Here is a 19360-nt window from a genome sequence, read left to right as displayed (position 1 = left end):
AGTATTATAGTTCGCCTCATGCGTGTACGTTAAAAAACTAATTTCATTTTAAGGTAATCTTATTGTCAAGATTTTCCACGGTTTTATAAAAGGCTCCCTGCCTTCAAATTTCGGTGTTGGAAGGGAAGGGGGTCAATAATTTTTTTTTATACAATCTATTATATTTTCACTGTAGTAATCGGATTATCGCAAAAGGCAAAGCTAGCTATAGACGGTAGAAAATATAGCACGATGGTGTTGACTATAAATAGCAATCTGTTTCGATTATTCCGAAGGGATTAATATTGTAATTAAGCGATTCCTTTTGTGTACCTAGAGATAAGTAATGACAAATTGTAGACAATGAACAAATTACAACGTCAATTTTCATTAAAAGAACTTACATGACGTCCCTCCCGCTATCAGAACGGCCATCAGCATAATCGATTAATAAATGAATTGCTTCTTGATTATCTCGTTCTAAACAAACGTGAGCAGAACGAAAGGAGGAGTTGTATAATTGTATATAAGCTGTATACAATTGAATGCTAATTTAAATTTTCAGCTTTCAGACTAAACTATGCAGGAATAGCACGATAGTACGAATATAATGCCGAAAACCTGAAAGTTTCTATATTCCATTGGCGAGATTTCGATCGATTTATAAAAAGCTTAAAAACGCCCGAACAGCCGACAGTAACAAGTTCCTTTTTGAGGATCAAGAATGCGCTACAGCACTAGAATTCGGGACGATACAAAAATCTTGCAGCTTTCAATTTTTTAATAGTTCGCTAATATAGACCAACAATAACTGATTTACAGAAACAATTTATTTCAAAATTCAAAGACTTCAGAGAAAACGGACCATACCTTGAAAATAGTCTTCGTATTGCTACTTTCGAGATACAAGACATTTAGAAACTGGTTGGAAATCCAAAATCTCATCAAAATGTATTTTTAGAGCATTTTCCAACGCATCTTGGAAGGCGGTATTGTGGTCACGTTCTCCGTCCATCTGTTCCTCGGTTCGTCTGAGACCTTAACTACTCCTACAGTTTTCAGGATATTTCGTTCGCTTTTTTTTGCATTCGGTAGCTTATTTATAGCTCTCAACCAAGAAAAATCTTGTCGATTAATATGCACATGCGCGGACTGTGCAATGTCAACTTTCTCATTTACTGAGATATTTTTTGAAATTGTAACCACAGACCACAGATGCTTCAAGTAAAGGCAAACCTATCGCATATCTATTTTTCGTTATACACATCAATTTGTTTCGTTACATGACCTTTCGGAAAGTATTGAACAATTCATAGAAAATGCGGTAAAGTTACTCTCCTTAAGGCGAAAACCTTTTTCTCATTTTTTAACTAACGTCTTAAAAATCGTTTCTTGCGTTTCTTTCTATTTCTAGTTCGAAAGCGGAACGAAGTCCTAAATCTTACCCAAAGGATTTTCTTCCATTTTTTCGTATGTCGGTCATGATTATTACAAGTTTACTGAACACATTCAGACAATTATAAAGTATAGTGTTATTGTAACGGTAGCTGTAATTTTGGCATTACATTTTTTCAAAATTTTGTCATGGAGTTAGATAGAATCTTTTAGTTTTTGGAGATTTGGGTAAATTTTTATGTAGTGGTTTAGAGGCTGTCCTGATTGTACAAATACAACCTACGAAGATGCACGCATTTTGGAGGGTTGGCAATCGCGCAATTTTTAGGAGGGGAAAGGCTGTCTGCGCCATCTCGGGGATACCATTGGTGGCTACGTTTGGCATCTTGGGATCAACTTTCTTCATGAAAGCCTCGTGCAGTTTAAGTTTGTTAAAATTTGTGCGTTTTTTAAAGCAGGCTCTTTGCATTTCCTTATCATGTATGTGTGTTTTGTGTTTCAATCTTTGTTTTTAAAGCTGACTTGATTTTACCTCATTGTAAATTCATGTGTTTAATTCCTTTTGTGTGAAATAGTTAACGTTTTTTGTGAAATGTTTGCTCAAACTAAATTAATAAATTTTCATCATTACTTTAAACATGTTTAAACATCGAATTGCTGGAAGATTGATGTATGTATGATCTTCTTGTTTGCAAACTAGCCTTTTGGCCTTAAAGAAACGGACACAGTGGTGATAAATAGCATGTATATAACATGATAGTGACGACACCTAATGCTGGGACTGTTCTCGACTCAACTATAGGCTGGGAAACCCCGAACGAGGGCCCATAATTTTCTATCTATCTCAGGGGCGAGATTCTGCTAACAAAAACTCTTCGATTTAGAATCTATGCACGATATATGAGTTGCGTTTAACTGATTTCCACATATTTTGTTTTCAACATTGAATTTTCCATACAAGGTGGTGTAATTTTCCATCTTATTTTATTAATAAAAGGATTTTATTGCACTCTTTCTTATAATTTTTGCTACCTGCTTAGGTATCCAAAACTTGTTTTAAAAGTTGACTGCAATCCACTTAGATTTATTGATTAAAGGTCAATATTGTTGAATATTTTGCACTTGACATTCTATCAATAAATTATTTTTCATATGTACTATTTTACCATTTGTGTTGTTAATGTTAACTAACTTAATGCTCCTTGCGGGTAATAATAAATATTAATATTTAACGGGGTGATTTATTTTGAATATGTAGTGATAACCTACTCGTTTTTGAAAGCTGGACTTGGTCCTTACAAGTAAAAGTGCAAATAAGCCACTTGACACGCCAGAAATATGTTTATGGGTACGTACTTGTTTGTATGTGTCTTAGAAAAAAGCCACATTGCTGATACCCTATTACCTATCGATTCTTTTAGTTGTTCCCTGGCGACACTCGCCATTCCGCCACCACGTCTCGAACTTCAGACACCTGCATTACTTATCTTGCACGTGGCGTTGTTTATTGCAAAACCAATTAATTTTTGAACGAAAAGACCTGACCAGATTAATCTTATACATTACGATTAAATTTCTATTACCTGTTTCCTTGTTTATGCGTTTTAAACTTATCATACAAACTAAATACAAGAAAAAGAATTAAATGAATTAAACTATTACTGACCATATTTACAATAAATAACTAACATTAATCTGACAATTTAACAAAATTTTCTAATTGTGTGTCCATTTGAAATAAAATTTCCCAGATCATATGAAAGCACTTGAATCATTTTACATAGAGAATGTCCCAACTGCTATTTCCAATACTTATAATATGCACTTTATTTAAACAAAGATTTTATGACAATTTATAACATATCGGGACATTCATTTCACGTTGAATTAATGATTCAGAGAATGTTGTTAAGAAATCTCAGTAATGCGTTCTAAATCTTCATTTAGAAGATCTGTTGCATACCGAAATCGACCAAAATGTGAATTGTCGGTGAAAGGGACGTCGGAAGTGGGTACCGACAAAAGGAATGTGGTAGACATGACAAGATATTACAGATGGGTTTTCGCTCTCATCTTCGGCATTGTTTTAACCATCTTTCTTCAGTTTGTTAACCTTCTCTTTCACTTCACACTACGAAAATTTATTTGTGTTCTTTGTAATGGCAGATTATTATTTATTTGAAGGATATATCATTCCATTGGCACAGTTTTATTCTTTTCTAAAAGCCCATTCTTGTAATTGTGGCATAATTTACTGAAAATTCTTATTTTCCTTTGGGTAACTCCGTTTTTTTTACTACAATTTCGGGTGCAACCCACATGTAAAATATTGCAAATATCATACGCAACAAACGGTTGTTAAAAAGTGATATTGTCTTTTTTTTGTTTTTGGGAATGTTCTAAGAATACTGAAAGAAGATTTATAAGAGAATGGTTCTATGGAGGTTCTAAGGATTCTATTGGTCCTGGAGATTTCAAATATCAAACAGTTCTTAAAGATTCTAAGGCTTTAAGAGTATGCTTTAAGGGAAGTTAAGGAATTATTAAATAAATACAATGGTCCTAAAAGATTCTGATTTCTGTGGGATTTTAAACAGATTCTAAAGAAATTAGAGAACGAAAACTCCAAGGCAAGGACATAAAATTCTAGATTTTATTTAATAATGAAGAATTCCGCATAATACAATAGCATCAAACGTTAGAGTGTACACATGAAAATCATTGACGACCAAGCGAATTTTCCTATGCCCTTCCATGTTTTACTACAAAACAAAACTTTCAGGTGTTGTCTCGAGATTTGAACAGCATTGCATTGTTTCTATTAGCAAAAAATCAAGATATAGATTTTCTTCAGGTCACAAAAGCAGGGGTTTGGAGGTATGACCACGATTTTAGCATTTCTTGGCACCCAAATAAGTGAAAAACTGTTGTGTTGTTCCATTGTAAAGTAAGTATAATTACGCGATTTATTTACTTTCAATTAGCTAACAATAAATTTATATCAGTCTTGTAATAGATTAATTTATAACAGTTAATTAGTATTTCTCACTCACAATTTATAGCATAAACAATAGCGTATCGATGTTGAAACTGACTCGAAACACACTGCGGTCTTTCTCGAACGTTTCTGAACGCTCTCGAATGTTCTAAAACAAAGACGTCGTATTTCTCGGCAAGAATGCATCACATCCGCAATAGTTTCTTATCGCCAATGACTAATCTTTCATGAGTTTTCAATCGGAAGAATATTTTTCCTAAGTTGCATGGAGTTTTACGGACGTAAGTCTTTAAAGACCTTAATACTAACGAAATAAGTAGTCTAAAATTGTGAAATTCAACTTGCATGTTAATTTTAATTTAATTCCGAATGCTCTTTGTGAATCAATAGGTACCACACCTACAAAATGCACCTGAAACCATCGCATGTCCTGAATTGTTGAAAAGTAAGAATTTGTTATGAAATAACCAAAGCCCAATTACGTAAATTACGTGAAAAGGTCGCCCTGGTTATCGACTTACAGGCACCTAAATACTAATAAAGGTGAACAAAGTTAGTTTCTGTATGAACAGGATATCCGCAACAATTGTGCAGCAAAGTTATAATGCTCCCGTATATATCGGACCTTTCATCTATTCTCTTGTTGCAGTTAAAACCCACGCTTTTCCAGCATCCGATAATTTAGATTTGTAATGTCAGAAGCGCTCCCGAACTCGTTTTATTTGTTTAACAACTTCGCAACTTTTGGATGTCAGTCAGAGATACACGGTCGCATTAATTACCTACTGTTCCAGTGGTGCCATACACGTACAGCAGACAGTGAGTGCCTTCTGTAAAATTTGAATAATTAGGACAAGGTAATAGGAAACGATAACGCGCCAAATCCTTCAGGAAGCATTAAAACGCGGGAATTGCCCGGATTATTCCTTCAGGGATTAAGGAAATTTTTCATCGGATATCCCGGAAAAGCTTAGCAGCATCTGGATGAGATTTGCTTCATTCAATTTACATTAAAAATTTTACATACGTTTCCAGAAATGGCGTTCGAAAGAATTATTTACAACCTGCAGTCGCAATAAAACCAATATATAAACAATTTATGAGCGAAACGTAAAAGCGCTGTTTTCCAATTTACTGCGCCTCTATAAAACAAAACAATAAATATGAAGATTATAAAATGTTTATTTTTTCCAGACACTCTCCGCAATGCATTCGAAATAAGGCAGGAAAAGAATGGGAGCCCCGAAAACAGATCAGCGTCGATCATGCGTTCGTCCTCCACATTTAGATATACTGTAAGTAACATAAATTTGGCCTTGTTGGGCTTATCCTTAATTTAGTGTTGGTGCGTGCAGCAAGAAAAAGGGGCGTCCTTGTTTACAAATGATAAATGCCGAAATTCATTTTCATCCCCACTTCTCTGCAAGGGTCAAACTTTGTTTAGATTAATGTCATTTGAATAAATCGCGTGATTTTCAGATAGAATGCAACCACTTGTTTGATTAACGCACGCAAATTTTTTCAGATGGCTGCCCCGAACGGCAATGCGTTCCGTAGAAGGTGACCCATCGGATTGCGTACTAGTGGTTGGGGTATCTCGCCCCAAAATGGCCGCAGCAATTCTAGTCGTGATGCTATTATCTCTCTTCCTAACCTTTCACATGCTATACGATAGCGCTCTTCACACCTTTCAAGCTTCAAGTATCGAACGTCCTCGTCCACCCCTACTTCTGCTATCAAGACGACTGTATCCAACGGCCGCACGACGACTACCCCAAGCTATCATAATTGGTGTTCGAAAGTGTGGCACGAGAGCGCTACTCGAAATGCTATACCTACATCCGATGGTCCAAAAGGCGGCTGGAGAGGTTCATTTTTTTGACAGGGACGAAAACTATAACAGGGGTCTCGAATGGTACCGAATGAAAATGCCGCATTCGTATCAGGGTCAAATTACTATTGAAAAAAGTCCGAGCTACTTCGTTACACCTGAGGTAACATTTTTTTTTATTTACGCAGACTGTTACCCCATATTATTTAAGTTATCTAGCAGTTGCTTCACACGACATCCGCACTCGCTAAATTATCGTACATTGCACGCAATTTGCCTGATTCCCTGTTATTAAACTGTAGGGCTCTTGCTGAACTAAGTTGGTGTTGATAGCCCAAATTTGTTTTTACTTCGCTACCATAAATTTTAAGGGTGATGCGTTCTTAGCCCTTAACAGCGAATTAAAGATTGAGAAGTTCAAACTACCTGTCGGTGTTTGTAACAAGTTTTCTACAGAAATAAGTCAATTTCCAAGTCAATGGCATGCATAATTTAAGCTAGTGCTTTTTTACAAGATTAATTACAGTGTACTATGTCATACGAAAATTAAATGACTATTGAATAATTTATGCAGGTTTTATCTTTGATCTTGTAACAATCTCATTCTGGCGCTTGTACACACGAAAAATGTAAATACGTCGCAGTTTCTTTTTGCGCGTTCGCATTCGTACGAATGAAAAAAGTTGGTAAATCATTTTGGACTTATCTCCAAGTCCATTGCTTAATGTGTCCTTTAATCATTCCAACCTTACCCTTTTACAAACGATGCTCTCATATCTACGTCTCTTTCAATTCACTTTACAAAACGTACCTACCTTAATTTCGTAATTACATGTTTTACTTAATTAAGAAAATGCCGTGCGGGACGGCCTAATTTGAAGCAAATGAAAATATCGTTCGTTTGCTACCCTCATTAGGTACCTTCATGCTAAACATTTGGCATTGCAGTTAATTCTTGTCAAAATACAGTCAAGTGGCGAAAAAGCAATGTGCCAGTCCCTTCAGTCGCATCTTTAAAAATTTGCTGTAAACGATGTCACCCTTATTTCCCAGAGGCTCTGATGTCAAGTTAGCAATAACATAATCATTTCGACCTAAGATAGAAGTTTTATGTTTTGTAAAGGTGATATCGAACAAATTGATTGACTTTATTTATTAACAACGCCATGTGCGAGATAACGAAGCGGTGTTTCGAGAACCCCCGAGGAACAACGATATGGAATAGATGAGCGGAGGTGGGGTAGTACGATACAGGAATAAATATGCAAAAATATTCATATGGTAGGGTAAATCTTATTTAGGCATGTATGGACCTTAATTACACCAAATATGGTGAAATATTCATATATGGTTCCTTAAATAACCCCAAAAAGGTTGTTGCACATACATAAAATGCCCCTAAATTCAATTAGTTCGCCCCTTTAGGATTCCACCCGAAAAATAAACAACTTTGAAACTATTACCAAAATCCAAAAGCGTTATTTATGTGTAAATGTAATATCAATCACAATTGATGTCAATCATGTCCAAACAACCCCAGAATTGGTGTTGTCTGGCCTATTACAGCAAAACGAGTTTAAAAAATATTTAAAAACCACGAATTACATCATAAATTTTAGTTTTATTTGTCCCGATATTTAACGGTTGATATATGAATCGATTTAGTACCAAGAATAATAGTAAATAAATTAGCGTTCAAGTAAACCCCAATAACTCGATATTTAAGGAGTGATACGTTTAGATTCAACCACCACAAATGACGTAATTAGTGTTCAAACAACCCCTAAATTCGACTTATACATCTCCATTACGTGTACCAAAGGCAAACGACAAATATGAAAATTAGGCATATTTGCATAACATTTATTGATGATTTTTAAGAGGTGATACGTGTATATTCCCCAACAATTACAAATTACATAATTAATTTAAAAAACCAGTGTGTTTTTATACGTCTCCATTACATTTAACAAAGAAAAAGACATTTGAAAACTACTTTAAAAAAATTGGGCATACTGGTTTTTATAGTGTATAGTTCAGGCCTGATATACAGATGCAATCCCAATCGGAAATGATACAATTAGTATTCAATCAACCCCCAAATTGAATTTGCACACCTCCATTGCGTTTACCAAGGAAAAGCGATAACTTAGTAAAGCTTACAAAGTTTGTTGGGACTGACTGCCCGTAATTTAGCGTAAACAAGTGTACATACTTTTCAACCGTAGTGGAATCTCAGCTGCCGCCCCGATCTCGTTATCCCCAATATTAAAAAAACACCACTTCCAATATAAAATAAACTCCTTTAAAAAATGTTCAACTAATTTCCCAATCACAACGGATTGGGCCAAACGTCCCCACTTCCCCAAATGAAGACGTAAATTGAATGGATTACAACAGCGATTACATTAAAAAATTAAAATTAATTTCTAAGAAGAAAAAGAAATACTGAAACACAAATTCAAATAAAACCAACCAACTCTGTGTTTATTTCGTAAAGAATCCCCCATATTTATTTAAGTTCAAATATTTTCATATACAGGATGCCCTGTCATAAGTTTTGCATGAAGTTTTTTGCACAACAATGTTGCTGTGTGCAATGGCGTTCGTCAACTACACCACCCACAAAAACCTGACCAACATGCTCAAATAAATTGAAACTGAAACTGAATTTTTTATGATCTCTCCTCGTATATCTCCAGCACTTGCTACAAAACAAAATACTAATAATGAATCGAAATTAGTAATTTAGGAGACTCAGTAGCTTCAACCACAAATTTTGTTTAAACCCTGAGATAAATCCCAATGGACCCAAAAAAATCTGAACATGAGATTTGGATCGTAAAATGGATTCAAATACATACACAATTAATTGTTGGACACTGACAAAGGAATTTATTTTGGAACTCAAACGCAATAAATAATCCACGTACGAGATCGACCCAAATTATTAAATAAAGGAAGCTTTAAAATTACTTACTGTTTTTCAAATAATAATCTCTGGTCGATATGCGATAAAGCACTCGCAGAAAGCTTCAGGAAACTTCACCATTTTTCTACTCCATTGAAGCAATGATAACAAAAACTGAAATAATCAACACAATTACTAATATTCAATGCGATGGCTGTTCACGAGACTAACTTAATTGTATCTGCAGAGATTATTTTGAATATGACTAACCCTATAGCAGCACAGTTTCGTATAAAAAGTAGATTTGTAGACTAAAACCCTACGTATATAATACGCATGTATAGTGGGTTGGGTGGTAGATCAGCATGTGCCTGAAAAAAAAATACAATTTAAACAATCCGGGGTTTGGCATAATTGGAAATGGCACAGCAATTTCGTTAACAGCAAAGTCTTTATTAAGTAGCAAGATGTATATACAATAAACGCATTTTAAGTGTTTTTTCTTTTAATTTCTTTCTTGCTTATAAAATGATACCTCTATCTGTCTGTTAGGTCAGGGACTGTTAACACAGAGGGTGGTTTCGGTAAATGAGTAAATATTACGTAGATATTAAATTTTAATGAGGAACTTGCACATTGACCCTTTCAAACTCCTTAAAGTTAAAACTATCGATGTTTATATTCCTACTATTGAAACCGCAGTTTAAAATGTGAACAATTACGTCTTATGTCGAATTTCTCTGAACATTTTTCCGTGCATCCCTACGCTGCTAAAAGATGCATGTGTAACTTTCACGGCAGAGGTTTGCGTGAAATTTCAATTTTTAATGAAATGACGAATCCGCTCTCAATACCCAAAGGTTTTCCAGTTCTCAGGTATTGAAATGGTCGATGCATTATTAACGCGAGAAGTACCGCACGCAAATAAAAATGTCGAGACCCAAGAAAGGAGCCTAATTAGAATTTTTTGCGTTTACTCATCCATTAGTTAATAGCTTACTTTATCCAAAATTAATGAGAGCAGAAGCTTAATACGTGTAATTATTGTTATCGTTCGAATCTGTAGTCAAGGGAAGAATATACAGACCTTGCCTAAAAATTTAATTATCTTTGATGTTAAATTGTGTACATAATTAAGGGCACACCTTTTTGATAATGTTCCAATTTAATAATGAATCCTAAAATTTTGACTCTATACATGTGGTATCGGACTATTAGTGACCGCATTTAGAAAAATTTTATTTATTCCTTTTAAAGGTTTTCTTAATGCTGGAGCTAGTTTGACAGTGCTGCTGGTGGTTTTAGTGCACATTTTATTTGGTGCTCAACGTGGACCACATATTTGATTTATACCACCGTCACATTATACAAGGGTGAATTTATTCCAATAAATTTCACGAAATAATGAAGGTATTTACAAAATGTATAACTTTACGTCATTAAATGCAAATTGTTGGTTGTTTAATAAAACATAAACGAAAGGCAAAAATATAACGATGTTTGGGGGTTATTCGTGTGAAATGCGATCAGCCCTCAATGATGCATAAAAAATTTAACGAGCGAAATAAAGCGCCAGGCTTCCGATTTCTAATTATGGTAGCAAGCTAAAAAAGTTATTAACCTCGTAGTCGCAAAAATTACTCCTCGGGGTTGAAGGTACAGAAGAAGTGTATAAAAGCGAGTGACTTGCTTTTATACTGTGCAATACAAGTGAACTAGGGAACAAGGGATTTGTCACAAAAAAGGAGTACATATTTGAAACTGTCCCATATGCATATGCCCTCAGGGCTCCCAGTTTCTTCAAGAAGGGCCCACGGATTCAAGTTGCACCTGAAGGCTGTGGAAGGCCATCATCTTCTGCTAAAACTGTGTGTACGGTTCCTTATAAACTTGTAGGTTGACGATTGACTTTAGGAGGTTGGTAGCCCCCCCTTCGATAAATTAATAATTATCAAATGTTCCCACAGCAACCCACGCCGAACGAAAAACTTTAATAATTATAACTACAAAGCACGATTGGCAATAAGAAACTTCCACGCTTCCTTCGTTAAATTCGTAACAATTTCCGGCAATTCTCTCTGCCGTAATTTATAATCACTTAGTTTTGCGATATCTAGGCGAAAAGCTGCGCACGTTTTATTTTTATCCTACTACAAGTAGTATAGCAGCGAGGATAAATTCTTTTCATCATTGTGTGACAGGACGGTAATTTAATTGAGTTTTCTTGAGAGAATAGCGTCGGCGGTAAATTACTTTTATGAATAAGTGGGTTTTTCTTTTTTTTTAATTCGGCCGCCGCTCTCCAAAATTATTATTTAAGCATCTCACGCCTTATGTAAAGAAAGGTTAAATGAATTTTACTTTAATAACAGAAAGTGAGGCCCGTCGTAAAATGGTAACTATTTACGGTGTGCGTTACTTGAAGGATTACGTGATATAACTTCTTAAAGACCTTTTCCATGCTTGCGTGCCAAGATTGACCTTTTTCGGGTATTATTGTCGTCGGGGCAGTTTCTTAATTTATCAATTACTTCGGATGTGTGCTTTAAGTACAAACGAAAAAGCATTCACAGATCATTTTGTCATTCAATGTTCAATAATTATGATGACAATCTCAAACTATATGGAAAAACTAAACGCCTAAGCCCTTTTTATAAAACAAAACGCTTGCTGTTCGAGCCAAATTCACGCTGGCACGAGCCAACATCCTCATGTGCATTTAATTTATGCCATTCATCTTACAAATCCATTGAAAATGGCCAAAAGAACGGTGTCGATATTCCGGGGCATGTCGCACTAACACAAAAAACAACGATCAGATGTTTCTTACATTCTAACACGCAATTTTTACATCTGATAAAATTTAAATAAGACATTATGCAATTAAAAACAACTCTAAACTGGAAAAATAGACACTAAAATAACTTCCAATTAAATAAACCAATTCTGTGCTTATTTATAATCAGAGCTGGGCAGTATTCGATTTTGTAAATACTTTTTAGTATTCAAATACTATAAGAAAATTTTTTTCCGGGTCGATCTGCGACAATTTTTTTTCGGCGCTCAAAAAAAGGCAGTGTATAACCTTCCTTTTTTACCAAAAATCGACTACACCAAAATTTCTCGGGAAAACACTTTTTCTTATTATTTTTGGTGCGTAGAATCCAAAACAATTCGTACTTTTTCGATTAGACTTCTCAATCAAAGGTTATGGGACTAGAAACCAATTTCGAAAGAAAATTAAAAGGGCTGTAACGTTTGAACTAGTAGCCCAATCTTGGAACTGTTTGAAATTATGGATTCTACAGGCCACATTCTATAAGAAAATTTTTTTCCGGGTCGATCTGAGACAATTTTTTTTTTCGGGCCTCAAAAAAAGGCAGTGTATAACCTTCCTTTTTTACCAAAAATCGACTACACCAAAATTTCTCGGGAAGACACTTTTTCTTATTAATTTTGGTGCGTAGAATCCAAAACAATCCGTACTTTTTCGATTAGACTTCTCAATCAAAAGTTATGGACTAGAAACCAATTTCGATAGAAAATTCAAAGGGCTGTAACTTCTAGTAGCCCAATCTTCAAACTGTTTTAAATTATGGATTCTACGGGCCAAATTCTATAAGAAAATGTTTTTTCCCGGTCGATCTCAGACATTTTTCTTTCCGGCCTCAAAAAAAGGCAGTACTTTTAAGTTATTTAAATATTTGAGAACAATTTAGAAATGTTTAGGGAAAGTTTCCATTGTCACAAAATCAAATATAAAAATCCGATACAACTGAATACAGAACGATCCTGGAGTGAAACTTTTTGACTGAATAGTCTACGTAAAAAAACAATAGGAACCTTTCTTATATCCTTAAGACCATTGTGTACCAATTTTCAAAGCGATCGCACGTTTCTAAACAGACTATCGTGCACACGGACAAACGGATGGTCAAAAATGGATCTGTGCCAAAATTGCTAGGATTAATTTCAGAAAGGCGTACGTATCATGTGCACGACGTACGATCGCTTTGAAAACTGGTACACGTATTCTTAAGGATATAACTGGTATAAGAAAGGTCCTGGTAGGTACCTCCTATATAATAATATAATAATAATATTACGCTTTTACTCCCCTTAAATTTGTATATAACAATAGAAATATAAAAAAGCTAACCCCATACAAAATATAACTTGATTTTTTAAGTAGTATTAAGACTAATTTTAAACTTATTTTAAACTACTTATTTTTAAATACTATTTTACATTTTTAATGTATTTGAGTGACAATTATTTGAATACTTTTTACTGTATTCGAATACTTTTCAAAGTATTCGAATACCTTTGATAGTATTAGAATACTTTTGAAAGTATTCGAATACTTATGAAAGTATACTTATGAAAGTATTCGAATACATTCTAAAGTATTTGAATACTTATTTTTTTAAGTATTTGAATACTTTTCAATGTATCTGTATCTAGTATTCGCTTGTGCTGGACGTAAAAGTATTTAGTATTCAAATACCTTTGATTTGTGTAAAGTATTTAATATTTAGTATTCAAATAATTTTTGAAAGTATTCTGCCCAGCTCTGTTTATAATGAAATTCTTCAGAATTAAATTAAGTTAAAACATTCGCATAATATACAAGATGACCCGTTATTATCTGATGAAACGAAATTCATTGAGAAAAAAACTTAATACGAAATTTAGGGGTTTCGTCACCTCGCTGCCGGATTAAGTTCAGTGGTAAGGAATTAATGTGAAAATCATCAAAATTTCAAACGGGTTCCTATGGTTGGTGGTAAATCAAAAACTGTATAAGGAAAGAAAATTTGTGACGCATGGGAATGACAGGATGCGCTGTAAATATAACTAGAGCACAGTCTAGTGGAAATTCCAACATTATAGACCTAAGCTCATTTGTTAACAATTATAGTAGCCTCAATTTCAAGCGAGACTGCCCCCTTTTTCCCACCATATAGGTGGTGTACATCCGACAATGGCGCAAAACCGACCCTCGCAAGTAATTTACTTAATCTTCCTCTAATGGAACAGACCCAATTCGTATATACAGCGAAGCATTCACAAACTGAATTAATTAAGCTCGAAAGGGTGCCTCATGATAAACTTTCAAAGCGCCACCTGTTGGTTGGATCCGCAGCGTAAAAAAAGATTTACGCAAGTTATGGGCAATTCACGTTAGGAATTTAATCAGTGTCACCCAATTGATCTCGTCCCTACAGTCTCCATAATTGAATGCTCAAATCCATTCCCTTATTTTCCGCATTCCTGCAATAAACGTAACATTTTCCAGAGTGTGTTATGTAACAAAATTTTTCATTTAAACTTTCCTCATTCGGGCGTAATTTATGTGACCTTTAATGCACCTAAAGCTTCCCTTACATTCAGTCGTTTGTGGTCTTTCTGGTAATAAATCAGTGTTATTTGCTAGGAGAATGTATTTTTGTATTAAAAGTTGGGCAATCGTAAAATAAAAGTTAGGGCATCAATTTTTGCACAGATTTATTAGCCTTGTAAACATTAAGCGGAGTACTTCAATTTAATGGTGTTTTGCTTGTGGAGGAAGCCTCGGCTAAAAGCTCAATTTCCGCAACGTATGTATCTCGCTGATCGGAAATTTGTAGTAAGAAATACGAGATGAATCTAATTACTTTGTTTTGTTATAGGTACCAGAAAGGATAAGGGCGATGAACGCGAGCGTGAAACTTATATTAATAGTTAGGGAGCCGGTAACGAGAGCAATTTCGGACTATACGCAATTAAGGACTCACGCCGCGACGGCATCGACGGTAACTCCAAGTTCGTCATCTCAGCGAGCCTTTGAGCAGCTTGCGTTGATGTCAAACGGATCTATAAACGAGCAGTACAGACCTCTGGCTATCTCGATATATCACAACTACGTTCACAGATGGTTAGAAGTTTTCCCGAGGGAACAAATCCTAGTCGTTAACGGAGATTTACTAATAGAAGATCCGGTGCCCCAGTTACAGAAGATTGAGAAATTTCTCGGGCTGGAATCCCGAATAGGAACGCATAATTTTTATTTCAACGAAACCAAGGGGTTTTATTGTTTAAGAAACGAGACTTCCGACAGGTGCTTGCGAGAGAGTAAAGGCAGGCGACATCCCAGAGTCGATCCATTTGTTGTTTCCAAACTGAGAAGGTATTTCGGCGAGCATAATCAGAAATTTTACGAACTAATTGGGGAAGATCTGGGATGGCCCGAGGAGTAACCTTAGTTCTCATTTAGTACCCGTACTTAAATTTTTTATCGCACTGGGTCATGCATACTGATTTCTCTTATTATCCCCACGCGGACGTTTTTCGGTTGCGTGATTAAGTTTTCCGCTGGCATGTCTACCGGTAGTACAACATCATTGGTAAGTATTTAAGATAAATTACGCCAAAAATCCCGAGCGCGCAACGATTTAGGTACTGCTTCCTTAGCGTTTAGATCGTGTTATCAAATGGGACTAGTAGAAAATTTAGATGTAGCTGTAAGTGAAATTATCACCTTTAATTATTTATTTATTTACGTTAAGGAAATCGAGCAATTTGTCAACTTGAAGGAAGTGTTAGGGCGGAAATTGCATTTCCTATCGTAAACACTCGCAGAAAGCAACAAGAAACATTTAGTTTTAAATGAAATCGCTCAGATGGAAACAAGCCGCGCTTTATTTTATTCTCCAGGAAATTCACAATTTTTTTCCTTCTCTTCTCCAATAGTATGCCTTGCAGTATTTGCATTTTTTCCCCGTTAATGAAATTCTCTTCGTGCTCATTAAGTACGTTTACTATTTGAATTGAAAATTAGTGCAGGGCAAAAAGAGGTTACAGCACAAATGACTTGGAACTCAAATATTAATTAATTCAGGTATACATTTTGACATACATTCGCCGTTTGCAAAAAACATCGGCACAAGTCAAATAATGAAATTACATACCGAATATCTTTATTTTATCCCTTAATTCAGTTCAGGCGAAGGAAAATCTAACCAAAGGGTGCAAAAAACGAAAGAATCTCCACCCCAAGACCATGAAAATTAATCTCCAGTGTGACAAGCGCGGAAAAATTGCGATGTAATACAGTACGACCGCATTAGAAGTGTCTTTGGAATTCGAATATTACATTACCTCTTTTCTGAAGCGATTTTGCCAGGGACCCTGACCGGACCGAAATAGAACCGTAAACCGGACCGAAACCGGTATTGAGAACCGGAACCCTTATTATTTTTGTCGGTTCTTTTCGGTTGTTTACGGCTCATAACATGTTCTTAGAAGTTGAAGGAGAACCGGCAAACACGTCCTGAAAATTGTTAAATATTACTCTATGATTGCCATAGGTAGATTATAAATTTTTAATAAGATGGCGAAATTGAAGGCAGCACAGGTGGCGGTGACTGTAATTTAGGCACTACTGTAAACATAAATAATAAAAGGTGGAGCGAGGTTTTAGAAAATAAAAATAAAAAACATACTCCATACATAATTTTTTGACACAAGTTTTTGGTGTATTTTTTTTGTTTTGTATGAATACATAATAATAATTTTTAAAAAATGAAAAAAGGTTTTCGTCATAAGACGGTCAATTTATGTATACAAAGGGAAATAAAATATAGCCTCAATATTTTTATAAATAAAAAATTGCGCATACGCACACTTGATTTTTAAAATTTGCGATATGTTTGCCTTTACTAGAAGCATCTATGGTTAAAACTTCAAAAAAATATAGCCTTAAATAAGAGAGTGGACATTGCCCAGTTTGCGCAGGCACACATCTGATTTTTACAATATGCGATATGCTTGTCTGTACTATAAGAAGCATCTGTGTTCAGATTTCAAAAAGATATTCCTATAAATAAGGAAGTGAGAAAGTGGCCATAATAGCGCGGGGTGGGGGCCAGAGCGGTTTAATACTTGTAGACCTATACACTTGTAATGGAAAACAATTGAATTTTTTTAATAGCAATGTACCCTTTCATTGGGCTCATTTGATAGAGATTTTTTTTCTCTTTTCAATGACGTAACATGTTAGCACCCTTATGCAAGGAATTAGATTTTTTTTCACGCTTCTCGTGATAGTGATATTTAATGGCGAACGTTTTGAACCATTTTACTGGTAACGTCTTCAAGGTTTAATAAGAAACATACACGTTCATCTGTTTTATTTTCATGTAGGATATCTAGATTAATGTTATTGATTTAACCGCTTAATAAAGAATTATTAAACTTTTTTGAAAAATTATGTGAAGTAAAGTCATCGAAAACAAAAAAAACTACCAAATGAGCCTAATTAAGATTTATTTTTGATTAAACAAATTCAATTATTTTACGTTACTAATTTGTTTTCTGCAATAGAAACAACTGAACGCTGCCTTAGTATGGGAAATAAATTATTAAACAACTGTCATAATAGTGAGCACCCTGTATGTATCCTGGACGTTCTTTATGTAGATAGCATTTCCCGAAATTAAAAAATAAAATACCACCTAATTTCAAGGGGTATTATTAGTATCCCCGATTGCAATTTCTGAAATTAACGACACTACAAGCGTCTTCTTTAAATTTTGAATTTTGAAAGTGCTAAAATTGCAAATTGTTTGGGCAACTGCAGGAAAAAGTTCACTTTTACGTTGACAAAATTGGAGATATTGGAATTGCGGACTTCCAGAATCTTTAAAACCTAATTTCGTAATTAAAAAGTATCAATTTTACCTACTCCTGGGAAGGTTTTTTTTTTTTTAAGATTATACGTTTTCTTTGTTTTCTTAAAAGCTACTATTTTTTTCTCCGCAGTTTTTTTTTATAAAATGCATACTTTTCGAATTTTTCGCGAATAACCAATTAAAAACATTGATCTTTTCTATGAAAAACTCATACTCGCGAATAACTTTCCGAAAAAAAGAATGGAACACCTTTTGCTTAAAATTAATGTTTCTATCTATTCCTGTGCTAACATTACAAATAAAAAATTACCACCCCCGAGATGGGGTGGCAACCACACCCAGGGTGAAAGCGCCCTTTGGCATGAGATAGATGTTGATCCTTAGGCTATTCCCTACCTACTGTCAAAATTTCAAGTTAATTGATTCATTTTGAAAAAATTGCCAGAGCAAAACCTTCATTTCCTCGACTAAACGTTGATATTTCAAATTCTATTCCTTTGGACAGAAATCATTTAAGTTCATTAATGCATGAGAAGATTTTGAAATCATAAAATTGCTAAACATTCACGCCGCAGCATGGTTCCAACAAGGTTTTTGGTATTTCGAGATTATCATCTACAATAAGAATATCAAACAATCTTAATAAGAGTTTTTCACGTTTCTAGATTCTAAACCACAGTTTCCCAGTATAAAGGAACCGGAAAAATAATTTTTTCCAATACCTACATTGGATTATTGAATTTAATCCCAATTTTTTTTGCATTAACAGGTAAAAAAATTTCAAATCCCTCATTTTTGTTTTTTTTGTGAACAATTCATGGAAAAATGGATTTAAATCGGTCGGTATTGGACAAAATAGTATAAGCAACACTGGATTAAACTAGTTTTTGTTCCCTTAAGAATCGGCTTCTCTCAGGAACAAAAACTCTTTTTAATCCCTTGTTACTTTTTGAAATTTTGTATTAAATATGAAATTTCAAATTGATTTTAGAGAAGTGAATAATGGGAGATACTTTTATATTAACAAAATGGTAATTTAGCTTCTAAAATTCCTTAGGTTTCTGCTGTTCTCAGGCATAAACTTCAACTTATGGATTTTAAGGGACCGAAAATGTTTATGCCTCAAACTTTAATATGTTAAAGTTGTTATTGTCATTCTTGGTAATCGAAAAGATCTCTGAGAATTTAGAAATTTCCAGAATTTTTATATTGCAGTACAAATAGCAATATAAAATCATGTTTCATAAGGCTTTTGGTGTCCTCGAGTTATAAAACGTGGATTTTCCCACAGATATTAACATCGATTGGTAACAAATACCAAATTAAAATGATTCTGCTGCAGAAGCTTCAATTACAAATCGACTAGCGAGTGGTTATACGATTTTAAGCACAAAACACTTCCTTCCCGTTCTCAATTAATCGCCTTTTTACTTTTCGCAGAGCACCTGTTTGCAACTAATACATATCAATGAAGTATTCAATGACCTAGCTTAGGTTAGATCATATTGATCAGTGCCTTATTTTAGTTAAAACTCTAATCCACATTGGACGTTGTTGAAATCTACTAGATTTCT

At 34.6% G+C, this 19360-nt stretch overlaps 1 protein-coding gene across 1 annotated transcript; it reads left to right on the top strand.

The window, feature by feature from the left end:
- The first annotated feature begins 5027 nt into the window (after positions 1-5027).
- On the top strand, positions 5028-17299 carry LOC116177374 (heparan sulfate glucosamine 3-O-sulfotransferase 1). The gene is made up of 4 exons (XM_031496345.1): positions 5028-5191; positions 5567-5667; positions 5898-6366; positions 14787-17299. Exons 2-4 carry the CDS (start codon positions 5606-5608, stop codon positions 15351-15353), a joined length of 1098 nt encoding a protein of 365 aa, XP_031352205.1. The 5' UTR covers positions 5028-5191; positions 5567-5605; the 3' UTR covers positions 15354-17299.
- Positions 17300-19360: the final 2061 nt, after the last annotated feature.

The sequence above is a fragment of the Photinus pyralis genome, unplaced genomic scaffold (assembly GCF_008802855.1).
Source record: "Photinus pyralis isolate 1611_PpyrPB1 unplaced genomic scaffold, Ppyr1.3 Ppyr1.4_LG7, whole genome shotgun sequence".
Classification (NCBI taxonomy): Eukaryota; Metazoa; Arthropoda; class Insecta; order Coleoptera; family Lampyridae; genus Photinus; species Photinus pyralis.
This window is presented reverse-complemented; position numbering and strand designations above follow the sequence as displayed.

Coding starts and splice junctions, on each gene's coding strand:
- LOC116177374 (XM_031496345.1), top strand. CDS start 5,606: ATGGGAGCCCCGAAAACAGATCAGCGTCGATCATGCGTTCGTCCTCCA. Junction 5,668..5,897: donor CCTCCACATTTAGATATACT/GTAAGTAACATA, acceptor AAATTTTTTCAG/ATGGCTGCCCCGAACGGCAA. Junction 6,367..14,786: donor GCTACTTCGTTACACCTGAG/GTAACATTTTTT, acceptor GTTTTGTTATAG/GTACCAGAAAGGATAAGGGC.